The sequence below is a fragment of the Centropristis striata genome, chromosome 13 (assembly GCF_030273125.1).
Source record: "Centropristis striata isolate RG_2023a ecotype Rhode Island chromosome 13, C.striata_1.0, whole genome shotgun sequence".
NCBI classification, from domain to species: Eukaryota; Metazoa; Chordata; class Actinopteri; order Perciformes; family Serranidae; genus Centropristis; species Centropristis striata.
Genome location: NC_081529.1, coordinates 19,094,997 through 19,111,162, shown reverse-complemented (window position 1 = coordinate 19,111,162; position 16,166 = coordinate 19,094,997). Strand labels below are relative to the sequence as shown.

The 16,166-nt window shown below is 35.9% G+C and overlaps 1 protein-coding gene across 1 annotated transcript; it reads left to right on the top strand.

The window, feature by feature from the left end:
- The first annotated feature begins 2,569 nt into the window (after positions 1-2,569).
- Positions 2,570-15,706, top strand: grap2a (GRB2 related adaptor protein 2a). The gene is made up of 8 exons (XM_059349058.1): positions 2,570-2,805; positions 10,074-10,233; positions 10,316-10,407; positions 10,872-10,991; positions 12,752-12,938; positions 13,804-13,896; positions 14,765-14,881; positions 15,078-15,706. Exons 2-8 carry the CDS (start codon positions 10,156-10,158, stop codon positions 15,255-15,257), a joined length of 867 nt encoding a protein of 288 aa, XP_059205041.1. The 5' UTR covers positions 2,570-2,805; positions 10,074-10,155; the 3' UTR covers positions 15,258-15,706.
- The last annotated feature ends 460 nt before the right edge of the window (positions 15,707-16,166 follow it).

The window sequence follows — 16,166 nt, the reverse complement described above, 5'->3', positions numbered from 1 at the left end:
TAATGTGCTTGTTTACAGTATGAACAAAAGATATTTTGTTACCAACTTTCCATTTCTCTGGTCACATTCAAATTTTATTACAGCAGAGTGACGAGAAGTGAATAACCTTTCCATTATGCAATCAAACAGCCAAGTCAATCAGAGTTCCTGTCTCATACTATAACGATCCATCATAATAATGTTCATTGACTAGTGACAAAATGCCAAGTCTGCCATGTTTTATGATAACACTGTTGTAATCCAACAGGGCGAAATATACAAAAGCCTATAAATCATATCGTATCTAGAAGAAATTAATATATAATCATGATGCAGACATTTGTTTACACATGGAATAAAGTGTTCTCTTTTTTTTTTATCTGCAGCGTGATTAAAAACTTCTCTACAAACAGGACTTCCTCAGCAATTAATCAAATTGAACTTCACTCCGTATGTCACATGGTAATCTGGTAACAAATACATTTTCCAATTAATCAAATTAACACACACAAGACCTGTTACATAGAGAACCTTGTGTTTTATTAGGCCAGCATCAGTTTATTGTTATTAATGTATAAACATTAGGTCTAACAGTAGAGTACCAGTGTTTTGAATGTTTTAAACGAGTTCATATATAAAAAAAAGTGGTATTATATTTAGCTTTTATTATTTTCGATATTGCATTATATTTTATTGTATTAAGTTTTATATTTTCTCAAGAATGCTGATGTCAAATTATGGTTTTGCAACCATCCGGGCAGACAACTCCAACTCAATTTATTTCTATATCACTTATATATAATTTATATAGCATCATATAAACATGCAGCCTTCAAAATAAACAACGTATAAATCAAGTTTTGCAAGACTAAGAATCACAACAATAATATAATGAAATATTAGAAATAAATAAATAAATAAAAGTCAATAAAATAAATAAATATATAAAATAAACAGGTGAAATCAAAATAATGTAATAGCCATTGATTAAAAACTTAAAAACTAAGGCAACTCCAACACAGCTCAACTTCATTTATATTGTACATAAAGAAAATGTAAACTTTTCATTTTAGTTAAAAAAAAAACAAATGAAGATTCGTAAGACTAAAAATTACTACAACAAAAATAATACAATTTTAGACAGAGATAATTAAAAGTCAATATAATAGATAAATGAGTAAAAAAGATGATCCACCAGAAATCAAAAGAATATATTTAAGCTAAAAAATATTAAAACTTAAAAACTAAAACAAGAGGTTGTTTTTCAATGATAAAAAATTGTTCAGGTTTTTGTGTGTGTATGTGTTCTTGTGCACATGTGCGACTGAACCACAGTTGCAGAAGTGCCGAGTAGTATTTGTGACCTTCCACTGATAAAGAGTTGACACGAGGAAGGTTTAGTGGTGAAAAGACAAGGAAAGGAAGGGGAAGCTGCGTCAAGTTAAACCAGAAAGAGACCGGAAACTGTCTAGATTTTCTGCTAAATAAAAGGAAAGAGGTACAGGAAGGTTAACCACTGATAACGCCCATTTTATCGTCTGATAACATTCCAAAAGGGCGTCCTGTATCACATATAATTATTGTACCTAAGTGTCTAAAAGGGGAGGGGAGGGCTTCCTGTTCTGTTCTTTTAGATGGTAATTGTAGTTTTGAATTTGTATTGGGGGGAGGTTTGTGATATTATTATTATATATACACTCACCAGCCACTACATTTTGATTCAGAACTGCCTTAATTCATTGTGCCATATATTCAACAAGTTGGTGGAAACATTCTATCATCTGGAACCAGTCTGTTCATTCTCCTCTGACCTCTGGCATCAACAAGGCATCAAGGCTCTCTGGATATTTTCTCTTTTTCAGACCATTCACAGTAAACCCTAGAGACGGCTTTTAGATCAGCAGTTTGTGAAATAATCAGACCAACAACCATGCCACCTTCAAAGTCACTTAAATCACCTTTCTTTCCCATTCTGAAGCTTGCTTTTAACACCAGCAGCTTGTCTTCACCTTGTCTACATGCCTAAATGCATTGAGTTGCTGCCATGTGACTGGCTGATTAGCAATTTGCGTTAACAAGCACTTGAACAGGTGTACCTTATGTAGTAGCAGGTTAGTGTATATGATATAATATGATGTTCCTTTATTGATCCTTCATGGGGAAAATTCAGGTGTTGTTCAGGTAATGGAAATAGAAGAATAAAAAAGTATATATGCAATGTATATATATATATATATATATATATATATATATTGTATTGTGTATATATATATATATATATATATATATATATATTGTATACAAACAGAAGCATTAAGGAATAATGGCTCATTGAATTTGATAAAGTTCTACTTCATGTTTGGGTTGAGATATGGTAAGATTTACTGGCTGTTAGCTGTATCTTCAGACAGACATCAGAGTGGTATGAATCTTATCTAACTCTTGGAAAGGAAATGAATAATTTCCCCAAAAATGTCCAAGTAATTTAAATATTCAAGTGGGAGTTTTATTTTGAAGGTCAGGGCGGAAGTGACATTTTCTTTTACTTTCCTTCTTCTATCAGAGGCGTTTCTTTCGCTTCACGCATCAGAGAGCGGACCGCACGGAGCCGTGCACACGGAGCTCATAAATCCACTGACTTTACTCGACAGCACGCAGTGAAGAGAGCGAGAACACGTCCCTCACTCAAACTTTGTTAGACATTTATTTGTTTATGCAAACATTTCGTGGAGCCCACAAATATGCTGCTGTGTTCACACTGCGGAGGGAGAAGAGGTCAGCCTTAGAATAAACTACACACAAGTTCAACTACGGACAGGAGGAAAGGTAAGAATGCGGAGTTGATGTCAGATCTTTTTATTTTATTTTATATTATTATTTTTTTAAATCATACACCAGACTTCCTTGAAAAAAGTATGAATTTTAGCAGTTCAGTTCTCTTCCTCTTTCTATTTCTCTCTAATTCTCACTTCTCTATCGTTCATCCCCACTTTAAATATAACAAAAATATTAACTGTAATCTTTAAAATAAATGGCATTTTTAAACTGAATGGGCTCATAGGGGAATCTATGCTGCATCTATAACAGAGCATTAAACATAAAAAATCTGGCTTGTTAAACTAGTTATAGTGATAATAAACTAGTTGCATGTAAAGTGCACATGTAAACAGAGGTTACATTTTAATTTCTGTTCTAATTTCTCTTTATTTATGTGTAGATTTACTGGATCCTGCTGTTTGATTTGGCATGTTCGTTCCTCAGCTGCATGTTTTTGCTCACTTTGGGGAAGTAGTTTTTAAAACTGGTGTGCAACGGAGCGTTAGAGGAGGTCATATCTGATAGAAATTATTAAAAAAAAAAATAATATGTTTAATTTTAGTGTAAATTAGTGGAGATGCATGCATGCCTGACACAGAGGGGTCAGGGTCAGAGGTCAGTAACCTGTTTGGTCTCTGTGGCTGACTTCATGTCAAGACATCTTCCTCTGCAAACATGGTACACACCCATCTGCACCCTGCATGAAAACATACAGCTGCAAATAGGGTGTCAAGATTCATTAGACTTTTGATTTTAAGGTCATTTAAACACTTTTTTACAGCACTGGAGGCTATGCCGTTGTTAGACTACTGAGTTTTGATTCGTAAAGAGCAACAGATAATTGTTTTAATGCTCTGTTATTTACATTTTTAGTTTTTTTCTTTAACAAGATAAGCAACATGGTATCAAGTGGGATTTAACTTCCAGTTTTCTGGAATATACCAAGGCTATATGGTCAATGTTTTGGTTTTCCGGGTCATGCTTTTCAATCAATGCATTGAAATTAAAAACTCATTTTGATTCATTTCGACTCAGAATTTAAATTTTGACAAACTTAGCTCCAACTTACAATTGCGTTCATGATTTGGGATCAATCTGCAAATTATTTTCTAAATTTTTCATCCTTAACATGTCAGGAAATAGTTTTAAAAACATTGTCAAGTGAATATCTTTAGTTTCAAACAAAATAAGCAATATTAAGATGTCACCTCGGGCCCTGAGAAATTTCTCATGTCTCATCTTTTTTCAGCCATTTTTTAACACAACATTGATAAACTTTGATTTGAATATTGTGAAAAAATTAATCAGCAAATTAGTCGACAACATAAAATAATTGTTTTTTTATGTTTATAAAAAGCTGTGTCTAGTTCTCCCTTAGATTCTGATTAAAAACACATGAGGATCTGAGAAACTATGTTGCAACAACTGTATATAAGTTATTAATACTATCTGGATGTTGACCAGCTACTACAGGAAAATACTGCTCACACATTAAACAAGCAGAGCTGCTTCTAAAGCTGATATTGGCCTTTCACAGACATCCATAGGTATGAATTTAAATGACAATAATTTTCAGTGCTGGACCTTGGTTCGTGTGAGTGTTTTTATATTGCAGTATTGTTTATGTTGAATGATCTGAAAACTTCCTCCTCTGTGGTGAAACTTGTTTCAAAGATGGAGAACAACAGTGTGATTGTTTAAATAAACAGTTTTAGCTGCTTCTCTTCTTCTGTGATCCAGAGTAACGTTTGTTTCTGCAGTCTGCTCACAGACCGTGCAGTTCATGATGAGAAAGAAACCAACCTGTAGTTTAGACAGTGAAACTTAAAATGCAAAGTGCAACACTGAAAGCAGCACTTCTGAAAACTGAGACTATTAATTTCAGAAGGTTCTTTATCACCGTTAAAAAAAAAATGCTGCAGGCTGAAGTTACATTTTTACACTCAGAATAAAAAAAAACAGGTTACTTACATCCTCAGGCCATGATAAAACAGAGTGTGCTCTGCAGTTGCATCCTTTTTATTGTATTCTAACTTAACCTTTAGCATTAACATGTGGACAGGCTACAGAGGATGCAGAGGATAGTTGATGTGGTGATGATTGAGGGTGAGAGGCTGTTCACAAACAGAAAATCACAGCAGTACCACCAGCTGGTCCAGTAGTTTAACTGAGTGATGGCCGGTTTATTATAGGTGTATCAGATACTTAAAAATCCAGACAGTATCAATTAAAATGTTCTGTTTAATAAGAAAAAGGTGTAACATATTTGTATTATCAGTATGTGGCATGTTCTGTTTGTCTATAAAAACACAATATTTCAAATAAAGTCAAGCATAATAATACTTCTTTTGAGTAGACTGCAGGCGCAGGAAAACCACCTGTCATGTGCTTTGGTGGTTATATCTGACTGTCACACATGCCACTAAAATTGCAAATATGCCAAGCTAAACAAAGCTCAACTCCTTTTGTCTTTCTGACATTTTAGTTTATTAGATTTGGTACACACTATATTATAAGAAAAAGTGTGGGGAAAATGATTTAAATGAATAAAAGTAAATATAGAAGTCAGAGGCTCGGTCCATGATGAGATGAAACGAAGGTTTTGCTTTTAAACTCGGTCTAAAAAAGGTCCGAACTATGTTTTAATCTACTCTAAAATCCAACCAGTACTACTGTGATTATTTTCTTCATTAATGCCTCAAAATAATTCTGGAGCCCACCATAAGAAGCTGAAAATGCACATTTTGATATATTTGTTATTTGGGATCTGCCCCTTAAATAAACATTAAAGCAGGAGTCAAAGCGATAAACTGAGCCAAACCTCCCTGGAGTTTGACACAGAACAGTTTCATTAATCTATATTCCCAAATACAAAGTAGGAAGGTTGTCACTCCCGTCTTCTAGCACTACACAGCCAAATACAAGCTTTATAAAGAGCATTAATGTGTCTTCGTCCAGCTTTCCCGACTTGTCAAAGAGTTCTCTGTTGCTGTTATCATGTGGACGTTGATTCATTAAATGTTGACTGAAGCAGGAGAGGCTTGAGTTAGATATTAAAGATGAGATAACATTTTTAGAAAAGTCCCTGAACTTACTCAGCTTGTTGAACTAAAATTGGACCTGATTTCCTCTTTATTTATTTCTGCATTTAAACACACAGTCAGCAGTTCAGACTGGACCGAGAACTGGAAGTGTGCAGGGAAAAAAAGGGCATGATTTATTTTGACATGAAGATTTAGGTGAAATATGTGTCAAATAACAACAATATGTATTTATATTTATTGCTTAAAAGACTGCTAAGTAATCAAAAACTTGACAGATTTGGAGTTTCTGGTCAGCCAACACGGACCAAGCTGTATTTGGGAGATTTTTGTTGTTATATTTTGCAAGTTTAATGGACTTACTCCAAGGAACACAAAGCTGTTGAGGAGCTGATCAGCTGGCAGCCGGGGAAAGACAGTTTTTTTTTTGCATCATACTCGGTGAATTAAGGATTTAATTCGTCCAAACCAGAGATGGTGGGGAGACTTAACTAAGAGGGGTTTTGTTTGTTTGTTGCTAGATAAGTTAACAAATGCATTTAAGTTAGTCAGAAGTTGTATTTCGTGTTTAGATAGATATTAGAGATTAGAAGATTAGAAGGTAAAATAGCCATAAGAATCTTTTCTTGATAAACTGCAGCGTTTACCGTATACCTCAGTTAAATGTCGGAAAGCTACAAAAAAATGGATACTGAGCAATCCTTCCGTATATTAATACAGATGACATGAAAGCTCCCCACAAGTGAGGCCAAAACATCAGGGGCGCCCCCTGTTGGCAGGTTGCAGGATATGTTATAAGCCCCACCCCCTCCATGCTAGTTAATGGGACAGGAGCCGAAATAAAAAGTCAAAGCAGAGTTCAAATAAATGTTTCAGAGAGATGTTTTCTGTCATTTTCGGGAGTTCTTATCATGTTAAAGTGTTAATTTTTCTGATCAGTTTGGTTTAAAATTGAATTTTAATTTTTATTAAATGGGGCCGTGATGTCATGATTGACCTCAGTGTTGTACATTGGGAGGAAGTGGAGACGCATCGTCCATTCTTTATACAGTCTTCGATCTGCTCTGAGTTTATGGTTTAATTCAGTCATTTCTAAAGTTTATTGACTGATGAAGCATGACGCGTCATGTTTCTAATTTGCTTACTAGTTCAGCCAACGATCCATTGCTTTTAGCCAACAATTTCAACAGTTAGCTCAAGTTCTTCCTCTTTTCAGAGATAACTTTTGTCTATTTTTTTGCCCTTTTAATGACTTTTCATTAGTACAGCTGCAGATAGACAGAAAAGCACTATGTTTAAGAGGACCTGTTCTATCTGTAAAATTGAAAAAAGTGCATTCAAAATATATTTTAAGAGCTCTGTGTGTTGAAAGACTGTGAATCTTTTTTTAATAAGGGGTGTGTGTTTGCCCGGCGGGGACAGGAATTACAGCAGTATATGTACTCTTTAGGTACTTGAGTTCAAATAAGAAAGGTGTAAGTTTGCAAAGCGCTCTCTCGCTGCATGAGTGAAGTGAAGGTGGATTTTACCTAACCACATCCTTCACTCCGTAACCACAAACAGAGTGAATATTTTCTTCACGTCTGTGTGAAAATAACCAAAGGCAACACCCAGATGAAGACAGTAACTGCTGTCATGGGATCCAGATCCTGACTGTCAATCTGATCTGAACTCTTCTCACTAACGACGTGTTGACCTCTTTGTTCCCGTCCTGTTTGTAGGTAAACAGTTTGATAATGGGGAAGTTGCTTTTTGTGTCTCTTCCTAATTTAAAAATAGTTTACAATTTAATTTTTCCAGTTCCTTTACCCTCGGCATGTCATTTCCTCGCCCTTCATTCATGTTTAGAGCTGAGCACTGCGTCACGTATGACCACATCATTTAAAATTACCAGGAACTGAAGTAATAAAAGGTCAGGTGAAAAAAACGCACACGCCTGTTTGTGTTTATAATAAGTCAAGACCCTGTTTCCCTACATCATATCCCCGGAACAACAAAATCTGATAAATTAACACTTTTATGGAAGAAATTCTTCCTGTCTTAATATTAAGTCCTATGCATAAAAACTTTGTTTATGGTTGAAATCATAAACTGAGCTCCTTTAGATGTATTTTATGATATAAATGCATTTTATTGAACTTCTACCATTTTAATTAACCCTAATGTTTTGTTTTTGATCCTTTACTTGCTGCACGACCCTGAAAAATGCCAAATAAGATTAATAAAGTGTTTGTAATTGAAATTTTGTAACAGTTTATGTATAAAACATGGAACGATGTTATTATGTAGAATACCAAACTGTTAATTTCTTTGTCTGTGAAAGACTTGCTGGTGAAGAAAAAATAATATACATTTGTCATGCATAACTTATATAAGATAACAGACTCAGTCTATCTTAATTATTTTTTGTGATTTCTTACCTTCAACCAGTGTGCAAGTCCAGCAGGCGCCACTTATTAATATTCTAATTACAGCTTGTTAATAAAGTCAGAAGTGGGCATAAGTTAAGTTAAGTTAATTAATATTGCCACAGTTTTACTGTTTGTTTCTCTAATGTAACGATAGTTTGAAATGTTGAGAAATGCACTTCTTGAGAGATAAATGTGCCATTTTTACACTTTTTACACCTTTTTGTGCAGATTAAACAATGCATTAATCAATTTTAGAGGTGCCAGTAGGTCGATTCTGGACAAAGAATAGAATAAAATACAAAGCCTTTATTGTCATTGTACAGAATATGTAATATATATTTAGAATAAATATGGAGCACTCCTCCTGATCAGTGCACCACAAAAACAAAACAACTTCAGCAAACAAACATCTACAGCTGAAAACACAGGTCCTAAGGTAATAAATAAAAAGAAGAAATATAATCCAATTATTGCCCTAGAATAAATGTAAATATTGCATTAGTTTGAATGCAATTAATGCACCAGAATTAATGAAAAAATTGCAAGATCTGGTAGGTTTGCCTTCTGTGGTCCGTGCTCTGATGTTCCTCATGTCCAGTCTTTATGCAAAGTTTACCAGCTGACTGTAGTTTCACATGAACTGTACAGATATTAGTGGCATTTATTTTTTACTTTTATCAAGAAACAAATTAGTGTCTTTCTCCCAAATGTAAAACGTGTCTTTTAATAGTTAATCAGTGGCACAAAAACATTTTAAACTGTATGAAACATGCTACATAAATATAGTTTTGATTTGAATAACTGATCAAGCGTGAGAGTTTGGGAGATATATTTCAACACATTTAAAGGCAAAATATTACTGAAACCAGCCATTTTATAGATTATTAGTAATAGATTACAGTTTTTAAAACTAAAAATGTAATCATTTCTGTCTTAAAGAGTTTAAACAGTTTTAAAATCATCTCGTGACTTCCAAAAACTAATCTTGTGCCTCTTTCTTTTTAACACCACAGCTGTTAAGAATCTAATCAGCATTTGACCTCAGAGATAGAGAGAGAGAGAGAGATAGAGAGAGAGACAGAGAGAGAGACAGAGAGAGAGAGAGATAGAAGAGTCTCTGCTGTCTGAAGCAACACGTTCAGAACGGAAATACGAATTTCTTAACACAGACACTAATACACAGAAGTTTAGCAGTAAATGAACCCAAACGGAAACCAAATAAAATGTAATTTAATCAAATAAGCTTGAGATAAATAGATTCTAAGAAATGAATGCAACTTTAGCTGAGAGAATTTACCTAATGTATGCTAATATAGTTAATGTAATTGCACTACATAAATTCTATCTATACTTCATTTTGCTTGGTGGAGAGACATTAATTACTTTATTTGCATGAATTAGATAAAGTCTATTTGCTATACTTACATACATTTCTCATAAACTATTTGAATAAGATTACAGTACAAAAATACTTCTCTAAACTTGGTTCTGCATTATAAAGATATTTAAAAAAGTAAAATAAATGCACATAAATGCAGGGCATTAAGGTGACACAAGGACGTTATGTATGTAACTTAAAACATGAAATTATAGCATTTTGTTGTTGTATCTGCCTTTTCTTGGTCTATCAGTAATCTTCCACTGTAAAGCAATGAAACCTTTTATTGGTAGGATAGACGCATCTATAAATGTGTATTCTTTTTGTGTCATATGTATATTGTACAGATATCACTGTAGATTAAATCATAACTTTAAAAAACAAATTTTCCTTGAGAAACCTGCAGATTTTGTTAACGTAAAAAAAAAAATCTTTCTCCATGTATAGAAACTCTTGACGTGGACTCCCTGACCGTCTCTTTGCTGCTTTTCTTCGTTCTCTGAAACGTTTCGGACGCGCCATCGTCCCGATGGAAGCCAGAGGAAAGTACGACTTCGCTGCAACCGCAGACGACGAGCTCAGCTTCAGACGAGGCGACACTCTGAAGGTCAGCCAGTCAAGGTTTTTCTCAATTTTTCTTCAAACTGTTTTATTATCTTTTGTGTGACATCTTTCCCCCTTCTGATCAGATTCTAAGCCCACAAGACGAGTGGTACAAAGCAGAGATGAACGGACTGGAAGGATTCGTACCACAAAACTACATTGAGATGCAGACTCCGAGGTGAGTCTTTTTTCTTTTTTTTGTACATCATCTGTAAGCTGGAAACCTGAAGATTAATATGAGATGAAGCTCAGCACAAGTGTATAAAATCCATTCCCATGCTCAATTATGTCTCAAAAGTTGTTGCAGCAATTTTTTACACACTTGTTACACAGATTTGGTGCAAAATCTCGCCATTTTATTGATTGAGTATTGATTTAAATGGTCAAAAATCCCTCAAAACCCTCATTAAGACACCAAGACTTCAGTATCACCTACTTTTTGTTAATCAACTCCCAATTTAAAAAACAAAACAAAACTGGGAACAGGACTGTAATAAAAAAAGATTTGTATTCTAGTTTTGTCATTTTTTAACAATAGAAGAAGTGTGACTCTGTATGTAGGCGTTTTTGTGGTTTCAATCAGATAGACATCCTGTGTGTGTGTGTGTGTGTGTGTGTGTGTGTGTGTGTGTGTGTGTTTAGGTGGTTTCAGGAGAACGCCAGTCGCAGCGCTGCAGAGGATCTCCTCCGGCACAAAGATGTGGGAGCCTTTGTGATCCGAGGATGCCAGAGCTCCCCGGGAGACTTCTCCATCTCCGTCAAGTGAGTGAAGATCAAAACCTCAGAAACTTCACCAGAAAGTCCGAAGTGTTTTACAGTAAATTAGATGCACCAAAATGTATCTGTACCAGAGTGGATTCTGGTCTTTGCATTCATCAGTTCAGTTCCAGATAAAAGTGGGTTTATTTGATATGTGAGCTTCCTCTCCAACTGTAGGTTTCTGTGACGAAACATCCTTGAATTTAACTTGGTGCCTTATCAGCCAGATCGATGATTGCAGAATCTCTCTGCAGAACAAACAGCCTGGATCGCTTGTTTCTTGTGAACATCATTTTTGGATGAAAGAACTCCTGTCTCGCATATTCAGTAGTCTTGCGTCTTACCTGTATCACTTCTCATGTGTGTTTTTGACTAAATATAGTTTGGCGATCAGACAGAGTTGTCAGGGTTAGCTCAGTAAAATGTCTTGTAATGTGCAGAATGTGTAATGAGCAGAACGACTTCAAGATACCCCACTATAAGTTGTGTAATGTGATTATGCAGCAATTTGACGACATTGAAAGTCTAACAGTGTTTTGGTGATGTCGGGTACGTACATCCAAAACATTTTAAAGGTGCTGGATCAAAAAAAGCTGTATTTGGGAGATTTTTGTTGTTATATTTTGCAAGTTTAATGGACTTACTCCAAGGAACACAAAGCTGTTGAGGAGCTGATCAGCTGGCAGCCGGGGAAAGACAGTTTTTTTTTGCATCATACTTGGTGAATTAAGGATTTAATTCGTCTAAACCAGAGATGGTGGGGAGACTTAACTAAGAGGGGTTTTGTTTGTTTGTTGCTAGATAAGTTAACAAATGCACTTAAGTTAGTCAGAAGTTGTATTTCGTGTTAAATAGATATTAGAGATTAGAAGATTAGAAGGTGAAATAGGCATAAGAATCTTTTCTTGATAAACTTCAGCGTTTACCGTATACTTAGTTAAATGTCGGAAAGCTACGAAAAAATGGATACTGTCCAATCCTTCTGTATATTAATACAGACGACATGAAAGCTCCCCACAAGTGAGGCCAAAACATCAGAATCTGCACACTGTATGTATATGTAAGAGCTTTATCAGGTTTTGCCACTATAACATGTTTGATATAAAGCTGATGTCTGAACACAAAATCAGTCAGATTTATTTGTGATGAGATGCCTTAAACATCTTAAACATATTGAAATTACAGTATATGTTATTTTGTGTATTAGTAATTTTCTAGCTGTTGGTTTGTTGGCTATTGACACAAACATGTGATTTAAATGTGTTAAAAGGATCAGTCACACTCAGTGGGCTGATTAACCGTCAGAAACTGTGAACCAAAGTTCCCCCTCAAGGCTTCCCATCAATATATATAAAAGAGGTAAACTCTGACTCATCATCTCGCCCTCTACGGTGCTGCAAACTCTGCAAAACTTCACATATTTACAACCAAGAGCCAGCGGCAAGAGTAGAGACAGAGTAAACAGTTCACATAGTTTCCATCCAGACCACCAGTGAAAATGCTCTACATGCTGTACAGCCTTCTTTAACTCTATTATTTAACTCTTTTCTCTGCTCTTTAGTTGCTTTTCCGCTGAAAAACTTCATTATCAGGGTCTGACTTATTCCCTTCTGGCTGATGTTGTAGTTTTGTTCTTTGACCAGCAGAGGCCAATCCAGTCGAGGAAACAGCTGAGCATCTGGAATGATGGAGCACCAGGAGTCCCCATTTTCTTAGGCTTTAGATAATAACAACACTTGTAACATGCCTTTTCTTCCCCTCAGACACGAGAACGATGTCCAGCACTTCAAAGTGATGAAGGACAACACAGGCCAGTACTTCCTGTGGTCGGAGAAGTTCACCTCCCTAAACAAGCTGGTGGAGTTTTACAAGTGCACGTCCATCTCTAAAACCAGGGAGATCTACCTTAACGACGGCAGCTCGGACAGCAGGAGCCCCTCCGCAGCTCAGGTAAGAGACGTACATGTCCAACGCAGTGTTCTCATGCAGTACCAATGTGTTATTGTGCCCTAAACTTGACCTCACTGTATAAAAACATCTGCTGTGACTTGTATCGGATAATCACAGCCTTATGAAACTTTACAACCACAAACTACAGACCTAGTGCATTCAGAGGATGTATTGTTAACCTAGGTACATTGGCAATAAGAGGGTTTCTCATCAGCAGTTTACAGAACAGAAGTGCTCAGCATCCAATCACAGAACATACAGAAATCTCCAAAATGTAAAAACTCAACCCAAAAATTGCTGCAACAACTTATGAGGCGTAATTGAGGATAGAAACCAGACTTAATGTACTCATATAATGATATTCTGAAAAACGTATACACTTTAACGATTTTAATAAATTGTTTGATTGACTAATTCATTCATTTTCATTACAGATTTATGACTACAATAACTAGACACACAGTGCTGAGCTGCATCTCAAATATTTTTTTATGATTCCAGCTTTCAAATGATGTAACCACTTAAATGTGGCATCTGTTGACCTGCTATCTCCCCCTAAATATCCACCAACCCCACAAAGATCTGTGGACGATGGGGCAGAAGGTTAATGTGGTAAAACTGAGCCCACTACGACCTCTGAAAGACAAAAAAGTAATTAAAAAGGGCTTAAAGAAATACTTGCTTATGGCCATAGGGGAAGTTATAGCCCACATTTTTACCTGAACATGTTAATGTATTTTTGCTTTGTTCCCTGTAATCTACATATCACATGAAAAACATTTGATTTATAAACATATAAATAGAAATGACAGATGTGAACTGCAGCCCTGATGTTATCTACTTCCTGTGTGTTTCCTTCCTGTAGGTGAAGAGGGGAAGTTTGCCTGAACAGCGTAGCACAGCTGCAGCCGTCGCCGCTGCACCGCGCCGAGCATCAGACCAGCCTCCCAACCAGCTGGTAAACACGCTCTGCTTCTAGCCCGCTGACGCCCAACTCGCCAGATACAGACGCTTTATCACGACCCCCAGCGTGTCATAGCGACACCGACATAAAGCCGCCTTTTGGCATCCGGGTTTTCTATTAGCTCCAATGTAAACTCGTAACTGTGAGATGTTCTGGCAACAAACGTAATAGCAACGTAACAATTCTGATTCATCAGCGGCGAACATATTGATCCAAAGTAAAAAAGTATTTGTTTACTTCAACTACATCAAACTTTTGTGAACACCTTTTTTTAATCTTCTTTTTATCCTCTTTTTATTGTTTTGGCTATATTGGTTCTACACATTTATCTGCATTTGTGTTTGCGTATCCAAATGTATTTATTTATCATTTTTTACTTATTTATTTGTGATATATATTATTTCATTTGCCTACTGTCTGCTATGATTTTGCGTCTTTGTCTGTTGCCTTCTGCTCTTGCTCGGCTTTGTCTGTCAAAGCACTTTGTTAACGCGGTTTTAAAAGGTGCTATGTATATAAAGTTATTCTTTATATTATTACCAATTTTACCAGTCTGTGGAATACACTTATTTCTGACCAAAGAACATCACATTTAAGTTGACAGACATCCTTTTATCCGTATTGGTGGATGAAGCTCCTGTAGCAGTTTTTATGCTCATATGATTTGGGAAGTTTGGATGAATTGTGCAGACATCATTGTCCGTTGTTTCTGTTTTTATTTTGTTTTATTTCTGCAACATTAGTGCATGTATACTGTATGCCCTTCTGCTTGTGTGTCTTAAGAAATGGTTTGTCTACGTGAAGCACTAAAATAAAACTTGAACTAAAGCAGAACTCACCCTGTGTTTTCCCTCTTCTCCAGGTTAAGAGAGTGGGTCTGGAGGAGCGAGCTCACACCATCGGTCACACAGGAAGGAGCAGCCCCGTCACACCAGCGTATCCTCCCCACCGCCTGTCTGAAACCATGCCTCACCCTCAGGTCGGACTGCTGTTCTCTCTCTCTAAACTTCCAGATTACTTTCCCACTGAAAACCAGGAGATACTCAGAGCATAATAATATAAAACAGAAAACCAACAAAACATCTCATTTGAAACTCAAGCTTGATTTATTTTTAGTTTAAAGTTTTGAACAACTAATCGATTTACATATACATTTCCCTTCTTCTGTCCCGCAGAGGGCGTCCACACTGCAGGTGAAGGCGCTGTACAACTTCACCGCAGAGGAAGACGACGAACTCGGTTTCAGTGCCGGAGACATCATCGAGGTGTTGGATCGCTCGGATCCGTCGTGGTGGAGAGGGAGGCTGCGGGGGAAAAGTGGGCTGTTTCCTGCCAACTACACGATCCAGCTGTGAGAAAACACCTGAGGCGATGCACTTACTACGTCTGCACACTCACAGACTCGCCATGCAGGAGCTTTGATACGTGTTTTTGAACATAAACACTGACTCAGCTAATTTCAGCACCACGTGTTGATCAAGATGTCGGTGCCCAACGGATTGTGAGTCAGTTAATGTTTTACAATAATGATCAAATTAAAACTGAACAGAGGAGCAGAGACAGCCCCACAGGAACTTCCAGAAAACCTGCTGCAGTGTGGAACAATTTATCATTTGTATCGTGACACTTCTGACAGCAGGTATTTATTCACAAACTGCTCATTGGGCGTTCTGCTGAAGAATCCAACCGTCTCTGCTTGTGTCGTCATATTTTATACCAGAAGGTTTTGAATGAAATGTTCAGAAGTCTGCAAGCTTTACAAACATGTATAACTTCCTCGCAATAAAATCTTTTTCTAATCGCTGATTTGATGTTGAAATTTATACTCTGAATGATGACTGCCTTATGGGAAAATGTATTCAAAAATGACATATGCAGGCGCAATAAATGCAGGTTTACAAAAATGTTGACATAAATATAACATTTTTTTTAATCAATATTTATTTATGCATTTATCTTGTAAATAAATGTATGGATAAATTCAGGAAAAAAATGAATGTAACAATAAATAAATAAATGCAGGTCTAAAAAAATATAGACATAAATGTAAGATGTTTCTGTATGTCTTGTTTTATCGTCACTGTTAATTTATGTATTTTATAAATATGTAAGAATATAAAGAAATACACAATTGCATAAATAAATAAATAAAATAATGTTGAAATAATATAGAAAAAGTACATACATAAACAAATATTGATAATTGTATATTTCAGCATTTATTAATTAATTTAGGTCATTAAAGCCAGTGGAGCAAAAAAGAC